The following is a 22,898-nucleotide window of genomic DNA, read 5'->3' on the forward strand; positions in this document are numbered from 1 at the left end:
AAAAAATTAAGTGAAACATGTACAAACACAATTTTACATGACTAACACAAAGACTCTAGAGGGAGGTGTCCTTTAAATAGCACTAATTGTGTGTTAAAGGTGCAATGTTTAAAAAGAAGAAGAATGTTTTGATGTACTAGCAGATACTGATGTTGAAGATGAATTCTTCAAATAAAAAAACACAGATTAATAGACCATTCAACGTTAATTTCAGATTCCCAAATTTGTTTGTTTAGATTTTACCCTCGAATATTCATTAGTAGATAGCACTACATAAATTTTTGAAGCTTTGAGAATTGTGGGATGTTGTAATAAAATAATGCATGGTTCATCTGAAGAAGTAACATCAGTGTTAAGAAGAGATAAGTTCTACAAAGCAAATACCAATTTATTATATTGTGTTCTATAAAAAGTGCAATTATGAATGTTATGTAATTCAAGAAAGGAATTAACATGTCATTATGAAATCATTGAAAAACAAAAGAAAATGCCCTTGTTTTCTAGAATTGCTTTCCAGTGTTTAGGGCTCGCGCCCTGCGTTACACTGCGCAGCAGTGCTCGCGCAGCGAGAGTCCTTTTGTCCAGGGTTCAGAAATGAACCCTGAATTGTAAACACTCGTGCGTGTGTTTTTTGTTTTGTCTTCTGTAATTGGGCTGTGAGTGCATGTTTATTTTGAACAGAGCACCAATAGGCCAAAGGCGGGCGCATTGCTCTGCCCACTGTGTCTGTTACGCGCACCAAGGCCCATATGTCTTCAATTTTCGTGCTTAGACACGGCCGCAATAAATGAAGACATGGCTCACAGTGGCTGTGTTTTTTTTGTATTCAGTGCCGGCTACCGCTGAGTAGATCGTATCACCGTCCCTTGACTCCTCGTAGTTGCTGGTACTCCCACAGCAGGCCTCCGAGATGTCGGTCTCAATCGATAGAGTCTCACCATTTAATGTGTCTTCTCCAAGGGCCCAAGAGCGGCGTGTCGCTCAGGGGCAAAGCATTCGTGCAGAGGCCCAGCGTAATCAAAAACTCAGGAGAGCCCATCTGTCCAACCCGCAAGTTCCGGGAGGGGTATTGCGCACTTCTTCCCACCAAGATACCAGCACTCTCAAGGCAATAGACTCCGCCGTTTATCTCTCCCACTGAGTGAGGGTAGACCAGCAGGCTCACTCACTGTGAACCTCCAGTCAGTGAATCAGCAAATTGCAAGCCTCAGTGTGGCGGTCACTTCAAAAGCCCAGCATCAGATCGGAAGTAGGGGCTTTAGGGAAGTAACAGGGATCCCTCATAGCCATCAGGAGATGCCACCAGAAGAAGCAGCAGGTGGGGGACTGTGCGAGTCCGAACTGCCGGTGGTACCAGGGGGTTTCACCGGGTGCCTCCGCGCGGGCCGCTCCATGGTCCTCTGACAAACTTCCAAAGCCGCCGTTCGGCCCAATCACTGTGATGCCAGCAGAACCCATTGCAAGTGTTTCACAACCAGGGATTCTAAATCCCCTGTGCACAGGCTGCAATCTAGACAGGAACAGGCAGGGGCCCAAAAGGGCTCAGCATTCATTCCCAACGGATCATGGGGCTCTCTGCCCTTGCCCGTCCCCTCCTGGATTCCTCAAATCACCAATCAGCGGGTATTGCTGTTTGTCTCCCTCGCAGAGCAGCGCTGGATCTGTCGGCTCCACCCTCTGAGAAGCGCAGATATCGTACCGCCTAGGGACAAGCCCCACGCCGCAGCTTCCTCTCAGCAGTATTAGGTCTATCAATCCAGGCAGCATCCTTGTAGTTTGTCCAAAGGGGGTTTTACAGTCTTCCCCCACCTCTGCGCTGTAAGTGGAGGCACTTTTGAACTCTGTAAACTCTTACATCAATCTACCCCTCCCACTAGTCAGAGACACCGGGAGACCAAATTTGGACACGCTCTAATGGCTAGAGAGTGGGATAACATATATTGCCGGGCTCTCTATATCGTTAGCAACATGACCAGTGTTGAAATGGCAACTAAGGTTACCACTTACTGGTACCTTATCCCCCTACGTCTACACTGGGATAACCCTACCATAAACCGGACTGCTGGCGTCGATGCGGTTCCCAAAGAACCCTATTACATCTGCTTTGGTAGTTCCCCAAAATAACTGCTTATTTCAACAACGTTTGCAGTGATCGCTGCATTCTTGAGTTACAGACACTTAGAGGGGTATGGGGTATGCATTCTCAGAGAGAGTTAGGGGTGGGGAAGAAAGGAAAGTCATAACTTTGTGGATATTCGCAAAGGATGCCTGGCCATTCCAATTACGCAGTACTGGGGTTAGTGTGGGCAAGGATGTAGCACACCCCCATGTTATAATTGTAAGTGAGGGATGGAGCGACATAAGATTTGAAACACATTAGGTAAAGAAAAAAGAAAATCCGCACATTTACTAACTGGTAGCATGTCCTATTAGTATGCCCTATTAGCACACTATAAGGAATCAACACAGTTCGAGTCTGGTGGCTGGGTGGACTCAAACATCCACCCACAGCGTTAATTTGTGTTTCACCCCATGGTCACAGGTTCTAGTGTCAACGGGGCCACTCTTGCCTTTCATCATTCGAAAGTAGATAAATGACTGCATTTGAGCTGGATTTGAACAAACATCGTAATTCAGTACCAGCATGCCCAGGGGGTGAAAACACACTTTATCGTGGATGTTTAATAGCCTGTACATCTCCAGATGCTAGCTAGACTTCCGTTATGCATTTTTTAGGGCTCGCTATTCAGAGTCATGTTCGCATGAGATAGGCACTTTATAAAGAGGTTCTGTAAGAAAGTGATTATACACCGCAGTTCTCTTGTAAGGGAAATGTTTTCCTTTTGTATGCACCATAACAAATGAAAATTATAACTCAGCAATTCAGAGAATCAGCGGTTACATTGTTTTTGTATTTTTTTTTTTTTTTTGAAAACCTTTATTGTGCGATAGCAGAAAAACAAATACGGGCCCACAACCATCCGGCCGGCCATGATATCAGTTGAAGCACTTTTGCAAACAATGCGGTGACTCAGTAGCACCTCGATACAAATTGACCGTCAAGCAGGGTTACACTGGACACCACCGTGTTACTGAGAAACAGGAGCAATGAAGGTTAATTTTAAGGATTTTTCCCCCCAATATAAGCGTTTTTAATTATAATAAACAAAGATAAGGAGAGTCCGTACAATCCCCCTACAACATGAGTGGGCAACATCGTGGAGTGAATATCAACAAACAGTAGAATCCCCCAAAGCAGCATGGCGGCACAAGGATATATGCAACAGGATTATCAAACCACCATTATACACCATGTCTACCGTTACCCACCGCGTACCAAACCAACCCAGATTAGAAACAAGAGAAGAAAAGAGTGTAAGAGAGAGGAGAAAAATAAGGCCCATAGAAACAAAAACGAAAAAAATAAAAATCACCACCCCCTACCCCCCACCCTACACGCATGCAGAGGCTACGGCCTACCCCCCCCCCCCCCCCGCAGTGTGCCTGTCGCCCGATAAAGAACCCGAAATATAGAAACTAAAGCAAGAAAGAAAAGTAAAAGGAAACCACAGAAGACCGGAGGAGGGCCAAATCTAAATTCTCCCGGACTCCCCCGCCATACATTTGAACTCTACCCCATTTGTAAAAACAACAACAAAATGAATCAAGCACAGGATAGAACGGGGAGAATCATCACATATCACAGCAGTACGCGTTGTGGAAGCGCTCCAAACCGAGTCCCCACCGGCGAATCAAGCACAAGTTGTAAGGAGGAATCTCCTAGCCCTGGCCAGTTCGTGGGCGTCCCCCTAAGCATAGCTCCAGAAGAGGACCCGCCCCAGACAGAACAAAGGAACAAAATGGCCGCACTCGGCCGAGGAGGTGTGCACCAAAACAAAATGGACATCGCCAGTCACAAATAGTTCCATTGACCCAAAGGAGGGGTGTCTCCAGGTTCGCCCGATGATGTGCAGTACATTGTAGGGATAGCCAAGCTTGCGAGACGAAGGCAACAAAGGGAATCAGTAGCTGTACTAGCGGCGTCAGAAACAAAAGTAGCGATGTCACGGGTGAGGGCGCAGGCTTCAGTAGAGAGGGAAACATTGTAGCACCGCTGAGGTAGGCGGACGGCAGTCCGTAAGCACCAACACAGCCAAAAGACCGCTCCTCTCTGCACTCGTGTGGCAGCACTGTAGCCCAGTCAGAAATCAGCGGAGGCAGATCAGCGCATCGTTGAAAGCAGGTTAGAGGCGCACATCCCAGAGCGAGCGTAGCATCATCAAGCTTCCTACTCAGCACTCGGTAGCACTCTCCCCATTCAGATCGCAAATCGGCAAGAGCGGCAAGAACAGATCCATAAGTTAACACAGGCTGCTGTTCCAACAACTCCATGGTACGAGACGTGACACACGGTCTAACACACCGTTCAAATCCATGCAGTGCGACACAAGCTGGAATCGATGTGACACTCACCCTCACAACCAAAGAGCCAGCCGCCATTGCCACCCCGTCAGGGGATTCACAGGAATGTGGGGGCGAAACCGGCACCGAGAGGCTGGAGTGAAAGCTGCCGATTTTGTCCGGACACGCTAATAATGGGCAACCAACAGTGAGAGTCATCCCCTTTGCGGCTCAAGACGGGGGCAAACTCGGGGGTGATCCGCGGTAGCCAGGCAAGCGCCAGAATGTGGTCAGCACAGCACAGCTCACCTTCAGCGTTCCACAAGGAGAAAGGAACAGAATGAACTCCCACTTGGCCGATGTGCACAGTTAGCAGCAGGGTCCATCTATTTCCCCCACAGCAGGCAGCGTGTCCCAAGGTGCCAGCTCCGCCCCGGCTCGACCGTCCGTCGTCACCCCCGTAGCCTCCGGCGGCGTACGGTAGCACAGGTCCCGGCTCCAGGGCTACAAAGGCCGCCAAACAGTCTCGTCGATATCTCCGGCTATCGGGCAGGCATGGACACCGGAGGAACGCGAACCACAACAGCGCACTCTCCTAGTCGTCCCGCTGCAGTGCTATCACAGGATGAAGGTCAGGATATCGTTGCGGGTAACAAAGGCTTGCGGAGCCGGGAGCCTACACGTCCGTCTCAGTCGCCATCTTGGCTCCTCCTCAGCGGTTACATTGTTGTATCAATTTAGAAACTTCATACTTAAATCACATTGCTCTTTTTAAACAAGCATTTGCAATGCAATTGGTCTCGCATTATTAAAGTTTGAGCTATTGGTGTTGCATTATTATTAGCAATGCCAATAGCTCAAACTTTAATAATGCGAGACCTATTGCATTGCAAATGCTTGTTTTAATATGGCTTTTATAACGTGCATAGTCATTAAAAAATAGTTTCTTATTCGAAACACTAGAACCAATAATTGGCCGAAGGATTCTACACATATTATTAAAGATATTAGAAGATAAATGGGATGGTGTGAATCCCTTAAAAGTAAAAAGTGAATAAGGGCATTTTCTATTTGAACTGGAGCTGGAAACCTAGCTGAATTATAGGACACCAATCAATATCCTGCTTGCTCCAAGGATACAGAGAGGAATGTAGGGAAAAAGCTTGAAACTAAAAAGCACCATATTCCTTAGATTGTTTTAGTTTACTTAATGCAATTCTACATTTTAAGCCTTTCCAAAGAAATGTTAACAAGCATGAACCTATATTCCTAAAGAAGCAGGCTGGGATATTTTTAACCAGTAACATAAAGAGCATTTATATTATGACAAATCAATTTTATGGTGCCCAGTCATGCCAAAAAATTGTGGAGACCAGCATTCAATAAGCATGTTCATTTCCTTTGTTAAGTCCAGCTTAAATTTAATTGTCTCTTTATTATTATTAGTGAACCATACCCCAGATATTTTGTGTTGTCCCTATTCCACTCTAATCTAAATTGATCACAGATCTTTCACACAAACTTTATTGAAAGGGATAATTTCTGACTTATCCTTATTTAATTTATAGTTTGATATTTTAGAAAGTAACTCAACTTTTTTTAGAAATAAGGTGAAGAATATCTTAGGTTTTTATAATAGAGTAACACACCATCTGCATATGCATATGTAGAATATTTAATTTTCTCATCGCCATAGAAAGCATTCTGGATAAACCTGGCTAGAAAGGATTCAAGAGCCAAAATGGAAAGCAATTGCAAATGGTAACAACCCTGTCTAGTATCTATTTGTAGATTAAAAAAAGGAGTTTAACTACTATTTTTATATGTAGAACCTTTTTAGGATTATATTAAAGTATAATAATCTTTTTTAGAATAGTTTACCCCCAAATAAGCAATTGAAGAGCTTTGAACAGATGTGCAGATAAGAGAAATCATAAGTAGGTTTCCGATAGCCCTCATTTCAAGAAATTATTTTTACTAATGTGTCCAGTTGCTTACAATTGCTACCTCGAACATTAAGTTTCTTATGTTTTTCCAAGTAAGCAATCAGCTGCACAGCAATGTTCCGGCTAATTTTAATATGTGTCTGACAAAAGATTGTGTGTACACCTTTCTTGAATCGTGCCGAACTGGAAAGTAATAAGCTGGCTTGCTGAGAAATTTAGCATGATAAAAATGTTAAAGAATATTGGAGGTAGGGTGCCTATATAGGTAGGCATGCTTTCTTCTGCTTGTAACATTAGCCCGGTTGTACAGTTGGCGTGTAGTCAGCGCACTTCAATAAATTCTACCTGAAAAGTCTGTGCATGAAACAGGTTCTGTTTGTGAGGACTGGTGTTCAAGTCATCCAAGCAATAGTTAATTTGTTGTGTAGACAGTCAGACAAAGTACAGCTGAAATCATTATTGACCAAATATAGTGTATTCATATAAATATTGTGGTATAAAACATTGCAAATGGAATTACATACATAAAATCAAGCTGGTATCATTATATGCAACTAAATCTACTCATGAAAAATGAAAGTCTGCATAGCAAGAGCTGCGTTCTTTTCCAAGAAAAGCTTGTTGACCACAAACATCCTGAAACTCATTACCTGTTAGATCTTCATTTTTTTACATAAGGGTCTCCATGCTAGATGAATATTATTTAAAATTACCAAAATATAAAAAATAATAACAGAAAATGATTACTGTAGGAATCCCTCACTGACAGAAATACTGACCAAGAAGATGTGATGGAATTAATAGTTTTACTGGTGTGGATATTTGAAGTTTTTTAAGACATGCCCTATTGCGATGCATGAATGTTCTAGGGCTTGCAATCCAACTTGTTATAAGAAAGGCCAGTTCATTGTAATATAATGTGCCTCTCTCCCCCATTAGCCACTGTAGTAGTACACTGTGGATAACATCTGTCAAGACATTTCACACAAACCCCTATTCATTTATGTATGTAACAACATTGCTGACTTCTTTATTCAGAAGGCTGAACTTATTTACAAGTCACTCTCTGCTCCTTCCCCTTCCTTGTGTAGTATGGCTTCTGCATTTGACCCTACATATCACAGTAATTGTGACCAGATAGCCAAGATTTCTTCCTGGCACCTATTTGAAGAGGCGTCTTTCCGAAATCGTTTACATTTTAAATCTGGGTCTCCTCTTGATCCTTTGCCTATTAACATCCTTTGTAAGCTCTATGCCACATCTAAAGGCGTCCTTATCGATCTTCGTAACGCCTCTATGCGGGAGGCCTTGGTACCCCCCCGAGTGGAAGCGAGCCATGGTCATCCCTTTGTTGAAAAAGGCCGGAGCAGATCCTTCTGTACTATCAAACTTTAGACCTATATCTCTGCTTCCGGCTTTCTCCAAAATTTTGTAGAAACATATCAATACTCAACTGACACATAACATAGATAAAGTTGTCTTTCTTCATTATTCACAATCCAGGTTCAGAGCCAACTTTTCAACTGATACCGCTCTGCTTGGGGTTACTGAGAAACTGCCCCAGCATTTAGATCAAGGGGAAACTGCGGCACTCATTCTATTAGATTTGAGTGCCGCACTGTGTCGCATAAAATCTTGCTTAACGCCCTTAGGTCTCTTGGGCTGGACGGCACTGCCCTATCCTGGTTTGCTTCATTCCTTGAGGGTCGCACTTTTCAAGTCTTTTCTGCTAAGGCATCATCTAAGATCTGCGTATCAGGACATGGAGTCCCACAGGGATCCATTTTAAGCCCCCTGCTCTTCAACATCTATTTCAGACCTCTGGCAGACATTGTGGAAGAGGCGGGTCTTTCCCTATATTTGTATGTGGAATACGCAGATTGTCTTCTCGCTTTCCACCACTAAAGACGCTACGACATCTGCCCTTCAGTGCGGCCTACGGCAAGTGACAGAGTGGATGCGCCTTAACTTTTTTAAGTTAAATGGGGATAAGACTGAGGTCCTTATCCTAGGCAAGCACAAGGACCTATGGGGCCCTCACCATTGGCCTCAGGAAATGGGTTCCTGTCCCCTACCTGTCACCCATGTCCGTAATCTGGGCATCATTATTGATGATAGTCTCTCTATGAGACAACAGGTTGTGAGTGTTGCTGCCATCTGTCTTACGATCTTGAGGTGGCTTTGTAAGATAATTTGGATGCTTCCTGCCTTAACCCAACCTACGGTAGTCGAGGCACTCATCACCTCTCACCTCGATTACGGCAATGTTCTCTATCTCGGTAGCTGCCAAACGGTACTGGGAAAGCTACAGGTAGTTGAGAACTCTGCAGTACGCCTTCTTTGTCAAGTTCCTAGACAGACTTCCATCTCGCCGTATTTATGTGACCTTCACTGGCTTCGAATTAATCAAAGAATTAAATTTAAAACCCTGTGTTACATCTTTAAAATCAAACAAGGTGGGGCACCAGCGTATCTGCAAGAGCTCATCCATCCTTACATTCCTTCTCGTCCCCTGCGCTCTACAGCCCACGGAGACTTCGTGATTACCAGATTTAAACTTGCAAGAATGGGAGGCCGTTCCTTTTCTTGTCATGGCCCCAAAATCTGGAATTCTCTTCCGGTGTCCTTGAAGAATGACCCTTCCTATCTCAGCTTTCGAAGAAATCTTAATACTTTGCTCTTTTAGTAGCAAATGGTTCTTGACTGCTCCTTTTCTAGCAATTTGTGTGCTAGGCGCCGGGAAACCCTTTTTGGGTAGCTGCGCACGTTACAAAACTAAATTAATAATAATAATATAACATATTTACTTATTTTTACCAGCACCCCACAGTTCATCCTCATATGACGGCAAGTACATTATGATAAAAAAAAACTATATTGTTCAAAAGAGGTGTGTTTGTTCTCTTCGATGCAGGACTTGCCAGGATTGGGGAGGATAGTTCCTGAAGAATTTCTAGATGAGGAATTTTTATTTATTTAATTATTTATTAAAAAGTTTTGTATAGCGCGAACAAGACCCGTGGGTATCAGAGCGCTTTACATAGAAGTAGGATAAAGATTAACAAGAATAGTAACCATTGAACAACATAAAGATATGAGGTAGATAATTATATGGCTTTAGGGGGGTGCTTATATATCTACATTCCATTCGAGTTAGTCCTTTACATTAAGAGGTACTGTAAGGCTGAATTTATATTATTTGCCATTTACGCCAACATATATGAGGTAGGAGGTTATATGGTTTCAGGATGTGAGATAAATATATGAGTTCACATTTACATGAGGTAGCAGTTAGTATACAGCTTAATCACAAGGAGTGGCGTCAGTTTCGTACCATCATTTATCTTTCATCTGATTCACGTCGAGCCTTCCCTTTCTGATGACGTAAATGTTCTGTTTTAGGGCAGCATTAGATCACAATAATGATCCATAAAACTTTCCTATGTAAGGTATTTACTCATCAAGAAGCTCTTCACTTCTCGCTTAAATGTTGCAGTATTATGAGTCTTCCTAATGCTTGGAGGGAGTAAGTTCCAGATTCTGGGGGCAGCTCCTGAGAACGCTCTGTCATAAGTTTTTTTCTTTCGGAAGATGGCTGGCCGCAGCACGAACTCCTTGGCACTCCTAGCTGGTCTGTTGCCTCCTGACAGCTCAATTTTCTTGGATAGGTATCCAGGAGTATTGTAGTGGAGCGCTTTATGGGTGATACATGCTATCTTTAGTGGAATTCTGGCCTCATAGGGTAGCCAGTTTAATGCTTTCAGGTAAGGAGATAGGTGGTCAAATTTCCTTGATCCAGAAATGAGTCTTGCCGCTGCGTTGAGGCAAGCTTTTAGTGGTGTTGTGGATGTTTTTGGTAAGCCTGCTAAGGTGGTGCAACCATATTCAATCCTAGAGATAACTAAAGATTGGATTGCCAGTTTAAGATCTGCCACTGAGAGGAATGGTTTCAATTTTCTTAGGTAGTTCAGGTGGAAGTGGGCACTTTTAGCCATTGAATTAATGTGAGCTTTCATGTCGAGATTCTCGTCTAAAGTGATCCCTAGCGACTTAGCTGAGTTGACTAGAGTCGGAGTGCAGTTGAGCGCAGTCACCAACTTGGTCCATTCTTTTATTTCCGTATGGCTCCTTGGTGGTGAAATTAGTAAGAACTCTGTTTTGTGAGCATTTAGCTTCAGATGATTGGTAGTTAACCATTGCAAAGCCATTTTTAATGTTTCATTCATTAGCTCAATGTCTTCAAGGGAGGCGATCTTTATATATATTTGCGTGTCATCCGCATACATACGATAGGATATCTGTGAGTTTCTGAGAATTTCTGTAAGAGGTTCGACATACAAGTTAAACAGATCAGGGGATAGTGTCGATCCTTGTGGGACTCCGATTGAGTTAGGGCATGGTGGTGAAATTGATTGATTGACCAGGAATCGTTGTGTTCTGTTCCGTAGGAAAGAATCGAACCATTTCAGCACATTTCCAGACAATCCCATCCTGTCCTGTAGCCTAGTCAGTAATGCTTCGTGATTTACTGTGTCAAATGCCGATGACAGGTCCAGGAGAATCAGTAAGCATGCTTGATTTTGGTCAAGGGCCTGTAGCGCGTCATCAACAATATGGAGGATCGCTGTTTCCGTGCTATGCCCTGATCTGAATCCTGATTGGCATTCATCTAGTAGGGAGAACTTAGTGATGTGTTGGCTCAGTTGGCCCTGCACACATTTCTTAATTAGTTTGGCCAATAAAGGGATGTTGGTCACTGGGCGAAAGTTATTCGGATCTGTTGCATCCGCTGTCGGTTTTTTGATCAAGGGAACAACTTGACCTGTTTTTAGGCAGTCCACGAGGATCCCTTGTGATAATGATGCGTTTATTATTTTGGTCCAGATTGGCACCACAATATGGCTGATTTCTCTTAAGTATTTCGCGGGTAGAGGATCGTGGTAGTGGTTGTTAGGTTTGATTTTCGAGAGCGTTTTTGCGATCGTGTCCTGGTCATATAGTTCGAATGTGTTTCAATTTGCCTTGTTTTTTGTCTTGCTACACACTGTTGTCAAGTTGGGATTGCTCGTAGTCAGTGGTTGGATGGGAAGGTTAACAGCTGCGCTTATGAGCTCTGTTTCAAGCGATTTGGCCTTCTTCGTGAAAAATTTTGAAAATTCCTCGCTGCTTAGAGATGTTTTTGAGTTTTCATGAGCGGTTTTGGCTAGTTTGTTTGATTGTTGCTTCAGGATTTCAAAGAGTTTCCGTGGTCTGTTTTTGGCATTATCCAATTCTGATCTTATAAATTCCTTTTTGGAGTTGAGGATCTTTTTGTTATATTGGTTTCTAATTTTTCTGAGGGCTTTCAGCTCAGGGGATGATGGGTGTTGTCTCCATTTTCTTTCGGCCATTCGCAGTTTGCGCCTGTCTTCGTTCAGTGATCCATTAAACCATGGATTTTTCATCTTCTCCGTGATTCTTTTTAGTTTTAATGGCAAGGTGATGTTGACGATATTCCCGACTGAAGTTATATAGTGATCTGTCAGCTCATTTTCATTCTGTAGGTTGCTAGGTGGCTTTAAGTCTCTCTCACAACTTTCTACTAGTAGCTCAATATTAGCCTCTCTTGTGTCTCGGATCCATTTTTTGAATTTGACAGGTTGAACGGTCTTGCCCTTTTTCAATATGGGTATCAGGAATGTTATTGCATAATGATCCGACCAATCACATGGGGCTATTGAGAGGATTGAAGTATTTTTGTTACCCGAGATAATCCAGTCTAGCGTTGCTCCTTTAGAGTGTGTGGGTTGCGTGCATGCTTGGTTGAGGTTTAGCTCGGCAAGGAAATCTTTAAGCGTGTTAACTAGTTTGTCATTGCAGTCATCCCAATGTAAGTTGAAATCGCCTAGGAATATCTTATTGGCATCGGTGTTAGAGTTGGCCGTTATGATCTCCATTAACTGCTCTGTGAACTTTGCGTTATCTCCTGGTGGGTGGTAAAAAGCATGTAAATTGCATCTTTGATTGGTTGCTGATCTTATATTAAGACCTAAGTATTCGCAAGATTCTAGAGGGTCGGATTGAAATTGGTTGACCTCTATATCCGATCGGTGAATGCAGGTTATTCCTCCTCCTGACTTTTTTGGTCTATCTAGTCTCACAATGTTATATTGAGGTGGTACCAAGAGATCCATGGTTGGAGATGATGATTCCGATAGCCACGTTTCTGTAAGGATTGCCAGATCAATTCCCTTGTTGATGATGAGGTCTGCTATGTCTGACGCATGTTTGGTTGCCGATCGACAATTGAGTAGAAGGCAAGTCAGTTGTTTCCCAGAGTTACTACCGTTCAGATTTTCGTATTCGGATGTTAGCTGGACTTGTTGTAAATTGTTATGGTTGAGTTTCCTATCCTTCTTTCTTGATGTTCTATTAGAATCGATCGGTACTGTTTTGATGTTCTCCTCTTTCTCACGGTCTGATGATTCATATGTTCGGAGTAAGGCCAGGGCTTCCTCCTTCGACAAGGCATTCGTCCTATTTGGTCGGTTCAGCCTATTCGCTAGTGGCATGGCCATCTTGTTGCTCTTTCTTTGTGAGGAGTGTACGAGATTTTGGATATGCGTGACCTTGGAATGGGTGCTTGCCGTCAATTCCAGTATTTTATCAATCGCTTGTAGAGTACTAATTGTGACTTGTGTCATGTTGCAAACTAGTTTCTGAAGATCTTTAATATCCTTCTGGTTTCGGGGTGATTTCTAAGGGATGATTAACCTGTCTGTCCGGGGATTGTATATTGCTCTTCTCTGTTTTGGATCTTTTCTTAGTGCCTCAGTCATTTTCTTTATATCCACTGTTTGGTTGTCTGTTCCGTTTCTGCTTGAGATGTCGAGTGTGTTATCTAAGTTTTGTGAAGCTAGGAGTGTTTTTGTGGGTGAGTTTCTACATGGCTCTAGTACTGTATTAGAGAAAGGTAGAGAAAGGTTGATACCTTCTACCTTATTTATTTCCCGATTGACATTGAGTGATTCACTCAGGACCAATGTACGCTCTGCGTGGGAAGGCTCGTCATTTGGAAGCGGTGTCGACTGGTCTTGTTCTTTGTTCTCATGACTCGTAGACCTCTCTATCCATTCTATCTCATTTTCCGATATTGCCACTCCTGTTTCAATTTTCTCTCCCGATTTAGTAGCTAGCTCCTGGCAGCCTCCAGTTCGATTGGCATCTCTGATAGTAATATTGTCCGGAGTGAATTCTGGTGAGGTCAGGTGTAGTTGGTATCTTAAGCCCTCTAGTGATTCCTTTACGGTAGGGAATACCTTGTCGAACTTCACTAGTTCGCTGTTCGCTGCCTGTATCAACACTATTCCAGTTTTATATATGGTGATGCATACTTCTGCTCTGCATCTTCTTGATGGTGAGGTCATTATTTTTGTGCCATGTGGGATGTTTTTCATATCTTTTATGTTGAGCATTCTTGTGAAGGCATTGCGCCATTTAGCCGTTTTATTAGTGAAGAATATCAGGTCATTAGTTATAGTGCCTTCATCTGTATTAAAGTATGGGTCGGAGAACAGTGTGTCCGGGTTTTTCTTCAGGGTATTATGTTTTAACTTTTTGGCTCCGTTTTTAGATAACTTAGATGGATATTTTATGCTCTGGGCATTCGAGCCAACAGCCTCTAGGTATCTTTCGCCCATGTTTGCTCCGCGTTGTAGGTTTTATGGTGACACTTCTCTGTTTTACTCTTAATTGTTCCAATATTAATGTTGTATAGTGATAGATATAAATATCTTTTGAAGTAATTTTTCTTCTATGGTAGTGATAGATATAAGTTTCTCTTTTAAGCAATTTCCTTCTATGGTAGTGGTAGATGTAAATTTCTCTTCCAAGTAATTTCCTTCTATGGTCCCTTAGTAGTTGTGATTCCAGATAGCAGTAATTAAACTGGCCCTTGTTGTGCTCTTATAGTTTAAAACTAGACATTACAAGATGTCCGTCGTTTTGGTAATTCTACTATGGGCAGAGGACTTTCTCTCTTTCCACTCATTAGATTAGTCCACTTTCCCTTTCTTGACTCAGATTAGAGTCTGTTGTTGGCTCCTTTCTCTCTGTCTAGTACTTGTTGGTCCCCTTTCCCTTTTCTGCCTCTTAATTGTTGACTTTCTGTTGGCAGTAGAAGATGTACTAAATGTCCCAAGCGGCCGCCATTTTAGAGTCAGGCGCGCTGCTTCAAATGCTTCCTCGATTGCTTCATTCCCATTATATTCAATTAATTTTTTTGTTTTATCAAGTCCATGCTATGGCTCTCACCCGCGGGTCCTCTCCGTATCTCACTCTCGTCGTCGTTCTTCCCCCGCTCCCACTCCTCGCCTCAGTTCCCAGCTGCATTGGTAGTACTCTCTATCCGCTCCTCGGCCAACTCCGCAACGGCCCGTTGCGGCTCACCGGTGGGCTGCAATCAGCATCGGCGCTGGGGACACCCAGCAGTCAGCGTGGCAGCACCTCCCAGGGGTCACAGAGCAGCCAGGAACAACGAGCAACCAGGGCAACGCGGATTGAGCTGCCCTCCTTTCGCGATGACCGTCGGTGCGCGGGGATCAGCCGGTGCCTGGATGTCCCGCCTGTCGTCACCCTCCCTCTCGTGTCCTTTGGATAAAAGCCACCACAGTCGATCCTCTGGGCAGTCTTGGAGTCCGGTCCGGTGGGGAGCAGTCACGCTGGACTCTCGTCTCTCCCTTCCAAGGTATGTCGCTGTAGATCCTCACTTTTTACGATAATCTCCTTGTGTCCTTGTGTCAGGGGGGGGGGGGGGCAAAGATGTGTTTTGTCCGGGTTTAAACTGGGATTTAAACTAGATATTAGTTATCCCGAACCCAATAGCTCTCGCAGTGAGCTCCTATGGTGCGGCCATCTTGTTTTGCTTTCAATACTTTCACTTTATTGGGATAGCTTGATTCGGCTCTCATTGTTGCTCAATGGAAATTATGGCTTTGTGTTCTAAATAATGTGAATCTGTGACAAAAACTGGCAACATGCTTTTGGTAAAGAGCATAGTTAAATCTGTTAATGCAGGAACAAATAGAAGCATAATGTCACAAGGAATCTTGGCACATTTTTTTATGGTGAATAGTGGAGCATGAGACATGGTTTAGTAAATGGGCTTTTTTTTTAAGTAGGGCTGTAATCCCGGGCTCCTAGAGAGTCGACAGAGGCATTTGTAGGACCGGAAAAAATAAGTATGTTATACTTTGTACTGATATGGTTTGTTAGGTAATACATCCCAGGGGTTCATTGTTACCTGCTAGAAGAGATATGGCTTCTTTCAGGGAATTGCCTTTCATTCCAAGGGCTCTTCACAGACTCCTCTTTTTTTTGTTGATATTAATACTTCTTTTCAAGCATTGGATCTTTCTATTGAAGTCATGTTTTGTTCACGAATGGTAAGGGACGGAGCCTCCCTCTAACAGACTTCTCTCTCTGGCTTGTTATTTGAAAAAAGCAGAACCATTAGCCTTGTGTAGGTCTTTCCATGCTAGAAATGGCATCCCCTGGATTCCTAGTGGACCAAGTCCTTGAACATGACAGGCTCCTTGCCCAACCATATGACGCAGTACATTTGCTGTTAGAGCCAGCCACACCCAAACCAGAGGGAGCAGGGTCCTGGTCCACTAAGGTCACATCTTCATCTGCGCGGGAACACACCCTGATTGCCCTGGGTTTGAAATAACATATTGGACAAGTCCAACTATAGCAGAAGGGAACGATTCCAGTCTGTTCATTCCATTTTGAAGGCCCCAGCACTGCAGATTGGTATATTGTGGGATTCATGTTAACTATATGCTGCCACAGGTTTCGACTTTCTCGTTTTTAATTTTTTGTTCTATTACCTACATTTACCAAGAAAATAAGTGCAGACATTTTAGTTTTGTTGTTGTTGAATAGGTAAGTTTCAGCGAGCTACACCATACACTAGCCTAGGTCATGAAAGTTTTTGATTGCAAATATTGTCCTCTGTATTTATTCATGTATATACATTTCTATTTTTCTCTCTCCAGTGGCTTCTAGACAGATGTAGGACTGAATCTGGAGGGGACCGAAAAAGTCTTGATTTTTCTGTAAGTAAAACCTAACTGCTCTCAATGACTAAAGTAACCATATTACATTAGCTTATTCTTACTGGTATAAAGTTGTATACTCTTACAGGTATGTGGTTCAGGTGCAGTAAACGTCAACTCTCCACATGCCAGCTACTCCATTCTGCAATATATGTGCTCATTTCCTTTCTGTTGGAGCACTTAAAAAGAAGCAGAGCTGATAAAGGAATCTGTTTGCACGGCAAGTTCAAATATTTGCAAAACCAATATGTGAAGAAACATCCCAGGGGCTGCATTACCAGTAGGGTGTACTGTGTCACCTGCACCATGGTGCACCCTTTAGAGTGTGTGACAACCACAGACCAGGACAGTGCCCCAATCAAATAGAATGCGTTGTTCATGGTGCTGGCACAAATGTGCCTCTCACTATGAACAGCGAATTAGTGAAAGATGGACCAGCTATTTCAAACTGCTTTTCTGTGTTTCACTGCATGCAGCAGCCTGGCCTACGTTCAAAAGGAGGCAGAGATGTTCTTGCAGGCAGGTGCAGTAAATGGCCAGCTGAGGATAAAAGTGCCTAGTGATACAAGAAAGCTGTGTAAATGCCAATTGTGCCCTTGTAGCACAATATTTAAAAGTTCACCAGCATTTTTTTTAACAATAATTTCGCTTAAGTTGATTTGCAGCCAAAATGCAACTGTTTAAAATATAATGTAAATGCACACTCACATACAATTACTCATTTCTTACCCAAATGTGACTCCTTTTACAGATTTAACACAGAACAACTTTCTAGGTGCGCACACCAGGGACCATGAGAACAATATCTGTCCTCCACAAGACTGCTACGCAGAGTGTAAACTCTCAGAAAGTGACAGCTTCAATTTGAAATTATTACTGCCTTCTCTTAGAAGTCGTTACCATTCGGTGCGTTGCTATTAGATGAGCTGCCGCAAAGCATTTCTTTATTCTGTGTCATATGGATGGGCACACCCACGACTTTGATATCCCCCACAGGACAGCCCTACTTGGATGTCCCATACTAGTAGGAATGTTTTCCATTGTTTTCTCAAAGTCACTTTTTTCACCGTATACATTTACAGTAGTATAACGTTTTAGTTGGCGTTGTAAATTCTATCAGAGCGAGTTCAACACTGTATCTTTCTAGATTCAGGAAAACAGGCTATCTTGGCTGAGGTAGTCGAACCATGTATATTGAGGCACTTGGAAATACAGGAGCATATTTACTAAACATTTACACAACGCAGGGCAGCAAGCAAAGTTGCAGTGCTGCGTTGCATGAAAGGGAAAGAGAGCAGAAATGTTCCATATTTACAAAGATATGGAGCATTTCTGTTCTCTCTGTGCACTGGCACAGTATGTACTGACAATCGCAAACACTGGCACCCTTTTACCATAGTGTTAGGGCGCCTGTATTAGAAGCAAGATTGGCAAAAACAAAAGCGATCTTTAGAGGCATATTTCTCTTTCTATGTGTGCAGCATCATGTAGAACCCCTTAGAAAGAGGAAATAACGAGTAGAAATAAAGATATTTCTCCTCATTACGCCTCACTGGGGTAGCATAGCATTGTTAAGCATTCCCAGGTTTACAAGTCTATGTAAATCGGGAATGCGCCAAAATTCATGGGTGGTTGCAAACTCACATGCTCCACCAATGGTACGCCTCTCAAGTCGAAATGTATGGTAAGGCGGCACAGGCAGCTGCATTGTATCACTTTTCTTTACAGAGCTGTGAAAGGCCATGCAATCAGGCCTTGTGTGGCTTTGTAAATATTACTGAAGCCTTTGTGTTGTCCTTGCGTCGCCATGCGTGATGCAAGAAATGCGCATAGGCTTCATAAATCCGGGCCACAGCTACTCCATATTTACTTACTCCTCCCTGTGGCACTTGCTTTTCATGCGTCTTTAGGTCACTTGTGCTAAAACCAATTCCCTCCACTGTGTGGTAGTAAATTGAGGGATACCTGAAGAAGTTGTGTTGACCCATATATCGGACAGTGTGATCATAACTACATTTAAAAGCTGGAATGAAATGGGAATGAAAATCCTGGGGAAAGTTATAATAGGTTCCCTAATAACACATTCAGAAAGACTTAAGACCTTAAGGTTTGGTGGACAGTCTATGCCATCAAAATGTGCCATGTGTCCTGTGTTCCAATATGTTCAGTGCATTGACTATAATGTACATGTAATGTGGCAGATGGCAAATCAACCATGTTTTGCCTGAGCAGTAAGGTACGAAGCAAACCACATTTATGATCTATGTTAATAGTTGTGGTTGCAGTGATCTGTGCATCACTCCTAACTTGATCATCTGCCAAGATCCCTAAAAGAACCTGGGCTAAGCGTTAACTCTCTCTTCATGTCTCTGTCTCACTTGGAGTCCTGACTAATACCATGAGGTGAACCTTTCCTAATATATCCCCGTGGATGCATGCACATGCTTGTGAAGACTTGTCTTTCATATGTATTTAATGTACTAACTGTGATAAATCCAACTTATTCTACAGTGTGATAATAAGTTGGCAGATGTCTGAAGATGTCTTGTTGACTTGCACACCAGAGAGTGTGAGAATGACTATATTTGGAAACCAGGGTAAAACTCCTGAGGCAAACTCTTTTAAGTTCCCCAAACACACTTTCAGAAAGACTAAGGACCTTAGGGTTTGGTGGATAGGCCACTATATCAAAACATGCTAGATGTTCTGTTCACCGTTCTGTGCAGTGCATTGACTATAACTCACTTGTAATACGATAGGCACAACTTCAATCATGTTTGACAGAGGATGATGGTAGAAAGCAGGCCTTAAGTATGGCCTATGTGAGTAGTGGTGTGTGCAGTATATGCTGGTCACTCCTATCTTCACCATCTGTATTCCACCTACGCCAGATCTCTATGGAAAAGAACCTAGGCTAAGCTTTGACTCTCTCTTCATGTCTCTGCCCCACTCAGAATCTTCACTAACACTGTGCAGGTGCCTTCTGAAAGTTTATTACCACCACTCTGTAGCAGTCTGGCCAAGCTAAAGTAAATGTGTCTTTCATGCACCATTGTCACACTGCCTGAGCTAAATCCAACTACTTTCACTGCATGGTAGTAAGTTTGGGGGTGTCTGATGATGTCTTACAACCCATCTGCCAGACAGTGAGATTAAACTACATTTGAGAACTGGGGTAAACCTAAGTTTCCAAATGAGCATGTCCAGAAAGACTAAGGACTTTAGGGCTTGGTGGACTCTGGCAAAACGTGTTGAGTGTCCCATCCCATGTTATGTGTGGTTCATTGACAATAATGCACTTAAAATATAACAGACGGAGCATCTGCCACGTTTTGATGGAGGATGAAGTTGGCAAGCAGGCTAAAAGTATGAACAATGTGTACCTATTTACTGCTCAAAGGCACAGTGTCCCAATTCAAATTTGTTAAGGAAAACAGTATTGGACTATGGTCCCTCTTTGGTTGAGAATGATTTCAAAGATTTTTTTAAAACAAAAGGGAACACTTTAAAAGGCTGCATAGGTGCTCAAGTAATGGACTATAGAACATATAAGTTCTTGCTCTGCCATTTACAGGCACATACTAACTATTAATATTACAGCTCCACTTCAGTCAGTTTACCAGAGCTTCACTTTTGGGTGGGATAAAGTAAATGATGTTGGAAAACACTGGCCTGTGTGACCATATTAGGGACTTTCCTGTCTCTTTCCTTGCTGAGCACAAACTCTGCATCACCGATATAGATCACACTTTTTCACTATTGCAGGAAAGTGGTTGGCAAAGTGTCAATCCTTCTGCCTTGCACTGTCCTCTACAACAGATGAAGTACTGTCTACTGTTCCTTCATCAGCAAGACTATCAATAATGGCCAACTGAAAGACAAGAAAGGACATCGATCTTCCTTTGGTAGCCTGATGTCAGACAACATAAGCATTATATGTTGCTAACTGAATCAGATGGGCCATCAACATTTTATAGTATGTATGGGTTTTACTACCTGCATTAAGGTATTTGATCATTTATAGTCACTTTGCTCATGTACTTGTAATGAAGTGGCATTTGAGATTGTGTACTTCTGCCAACTGAACCCAAGCCGTGACCAGAGAGATGCTCTCATCATTCAATTGAATTGGGCACATATACTTGCTACCTATTCAAGAATTTAAAACAAGCAGATCATTGTAACATACTGCTCAAGCCTTTATGGAGCATCTTACAAACAAGCTCCTGAGGTAATAATTTGTGGAAACTTCACATTATACCACAAGCCACAGTGCCAACATTCTACAGCTTGCTAAACTGCTGTGCCCTAAAGGTTATAACCTTAATGAAGATGGGATTGTGAAAGTTCTCTACCAATTCCTGACTTGGAAGGACGACCCATAGGATGTATACTGGAGTCATGCCCAAGTATATACTCATAGGCTATACACATAACCACTCAAGCTCTCACTCAACATGTACAGCTTAAGGCTATAACAAGCTCTTTTCGGATGTATTGCTTGACCAGCCTTTTTTATATCATCATTGACTTGTTAACCACTATGTTCTTCCCGGGAGTATAAATCTCCATAAGCTTTGCAGACAAATGCTCTACAACAGGCAGAATTTTGTACAACCTGGCATGGTCTGGATTGCGCCAGATCAATACAACAGATTTATCACTGAAATACACCATACTAAAAATAAAAAAAACAATCTCTGCTCTTGACCAATGTAAACATGTGTCTTTCCCAAACAGTAGGAGCTCACCAGAAATACTGTACAAGTACAGCTTGAGGCTGTAACAAACTTGTTTGGTATTTACTGCTTGAACAGCAGCCACCCTTTGTATAGGATCAATGACTCACTGACCACTGGATTTTATCTGGAGTATAAATCTCTGGAAACTTAGCACACAAATGTTCCATGACAGGCCGAATTTTGAATAATCTGGCAAGGGCTGGATGGTACTGTGACAACTCAGCAAAGTTATCACTGAACTGAAGAATATGCTACAGCATCACAACTTGATCTCGACTCATGACCGATTTGAACCTGGGTATTTTCCAAATCATCCAAGTTAACCAAGGAGGCTATACTATTGGTTTGTGCATGGATTCCATGAGCAGTGTGAGCGACAGACATTTTGTTCGCTCCCCAAGTGGAAGTCCATAGGTAAACACTAGAAGGAGATGCTGATATGCCTCCAAATGATCTTAAGCATGCAGCTTTGATTAGTGTACAATTTCCTCAATGAACAGATCATCCACAAAAAAGATGGGAAAAGTCAATAGGCAAACAATTTGCAGTACTGACTTAACATCCAGCATCAGCATTAAATGGTGGACTTTCTGGAGGAAAATATGATTGCCTGCCATCATCCAAGAAGAGGCCAACTCCGTTACCTATTGCTGAATTCTTTGTGAAATGTCCCCCCAGTTTTTACCCTATCTGCTTTTCTGACCTTACAAGTCTATGCATTTGACCCATGCTAACCAGGAGTAAAGTGCCCATGCTCTCACTTTAAATATGCTTAAATTGGCTTATTCCTACCCGACACATTTATCTTGCTTATATGTTCCTAATATAAGTTAAATACCAACTTTGAACTGCAGAACCTATTTATATATATATCTATAGAGGTACCCTATAAAACATAGCATGACTGCTGCAGTGTGAATATTGCAGTATGACAAGTCAAAACAATCCTTTTTGACCGTCAAAGACTTCCCTTTTAAATATTTTTAAGCCACCCCTGTGTATGCCTTGTAGCCCACAAGGTAGGGTGCATGCAATTTAAAAGTGAGGAAATCAGGAAATGAATGTCACCCTGTACCTGCAGTGACAACACCCCAAAGCTATTTTAACTGTGTCACACCTTGATGTGCTATACAGATAATCAGAGTACAGATTAAAATATTAATATTCTTATCTCAGATTTGGGACCACCTACAAAATTCAATAAACAACATCTAATAAAAGCTATAAAAATCCAATTCAATGATAAAGTAAGATTTTAATATGTATTAAGAAAAATAACTATTATAAAGTTACCTTTACCCTGTCTAAAGCTACCGGAGGCGTAATTTGCATTATCTCTCCAGCAACTGCCCTTCCAGTAATTAACCTTCTAATGAGGTGTCAAATTCCTTTCAGGAGCCAGACAAAAGGTAACTTTGATTGCCAGGTTGACCTGAATGGGAATTGATGACTCTTTTGAACTCTTCTATGTATTCAGGGTGGGGCTCCTGCACCTGATGTTGGCACAACAGTGTAAAATGCTATCTGAATCGCCTACCTGAGCCACATGTAAATCTTTTGCTTCCTTGACAAGAATCAGTTTGAACCAGATCACAATTTTTTTGCATCACCTATCTTGTTGCTGAAGGACCCTGCTTTGACCAGAATTCTGTCTCATTTGTTTGTGGGTCCAGGGCCTGCTACAAACTGGGTATTAGTGTTGGTTGTGGGAG

At 42.6% G+C, this 22,898-nt stretch overlaps 1 protein-coding gene across 1 annotated transcript in view; it reads left to right on the top strand.

Moving 5' to 3' along the window:
- Nucleotides 1–22,898, top strand: part of TRPA1 (transient receptor potential cation channel subfamily A member 1) — an 812,153-nt gene that overhangs the window by 507,405 nt on the left and 281,850 nt on the right. Inside the window, exon 17 of the mRNA XM_078686165.1 lies at nt 16,385–16,444. Coding sequence (XP_078542291.1) covers nt 16,385–16,444 — 60 coding nt within the window. The remainder of the gene's footprint in view (nt 1–16,384; nt 16,445–22,898) is intronic.

Source organism: Lissotriton helveticus, chromosome 4_1, assembly GCF_964261635.1.
Source record: "Lissotriton helveticus chromosome 4_1, aLisHel1.1, whole genome shotgun sequence".
Taxonomy (NCBI): Eukaryota; Metazoa; Chordata; class Amphibia; order Caudata; family Salamandridae; genus Lissotriton; species Lissotriton helveticus.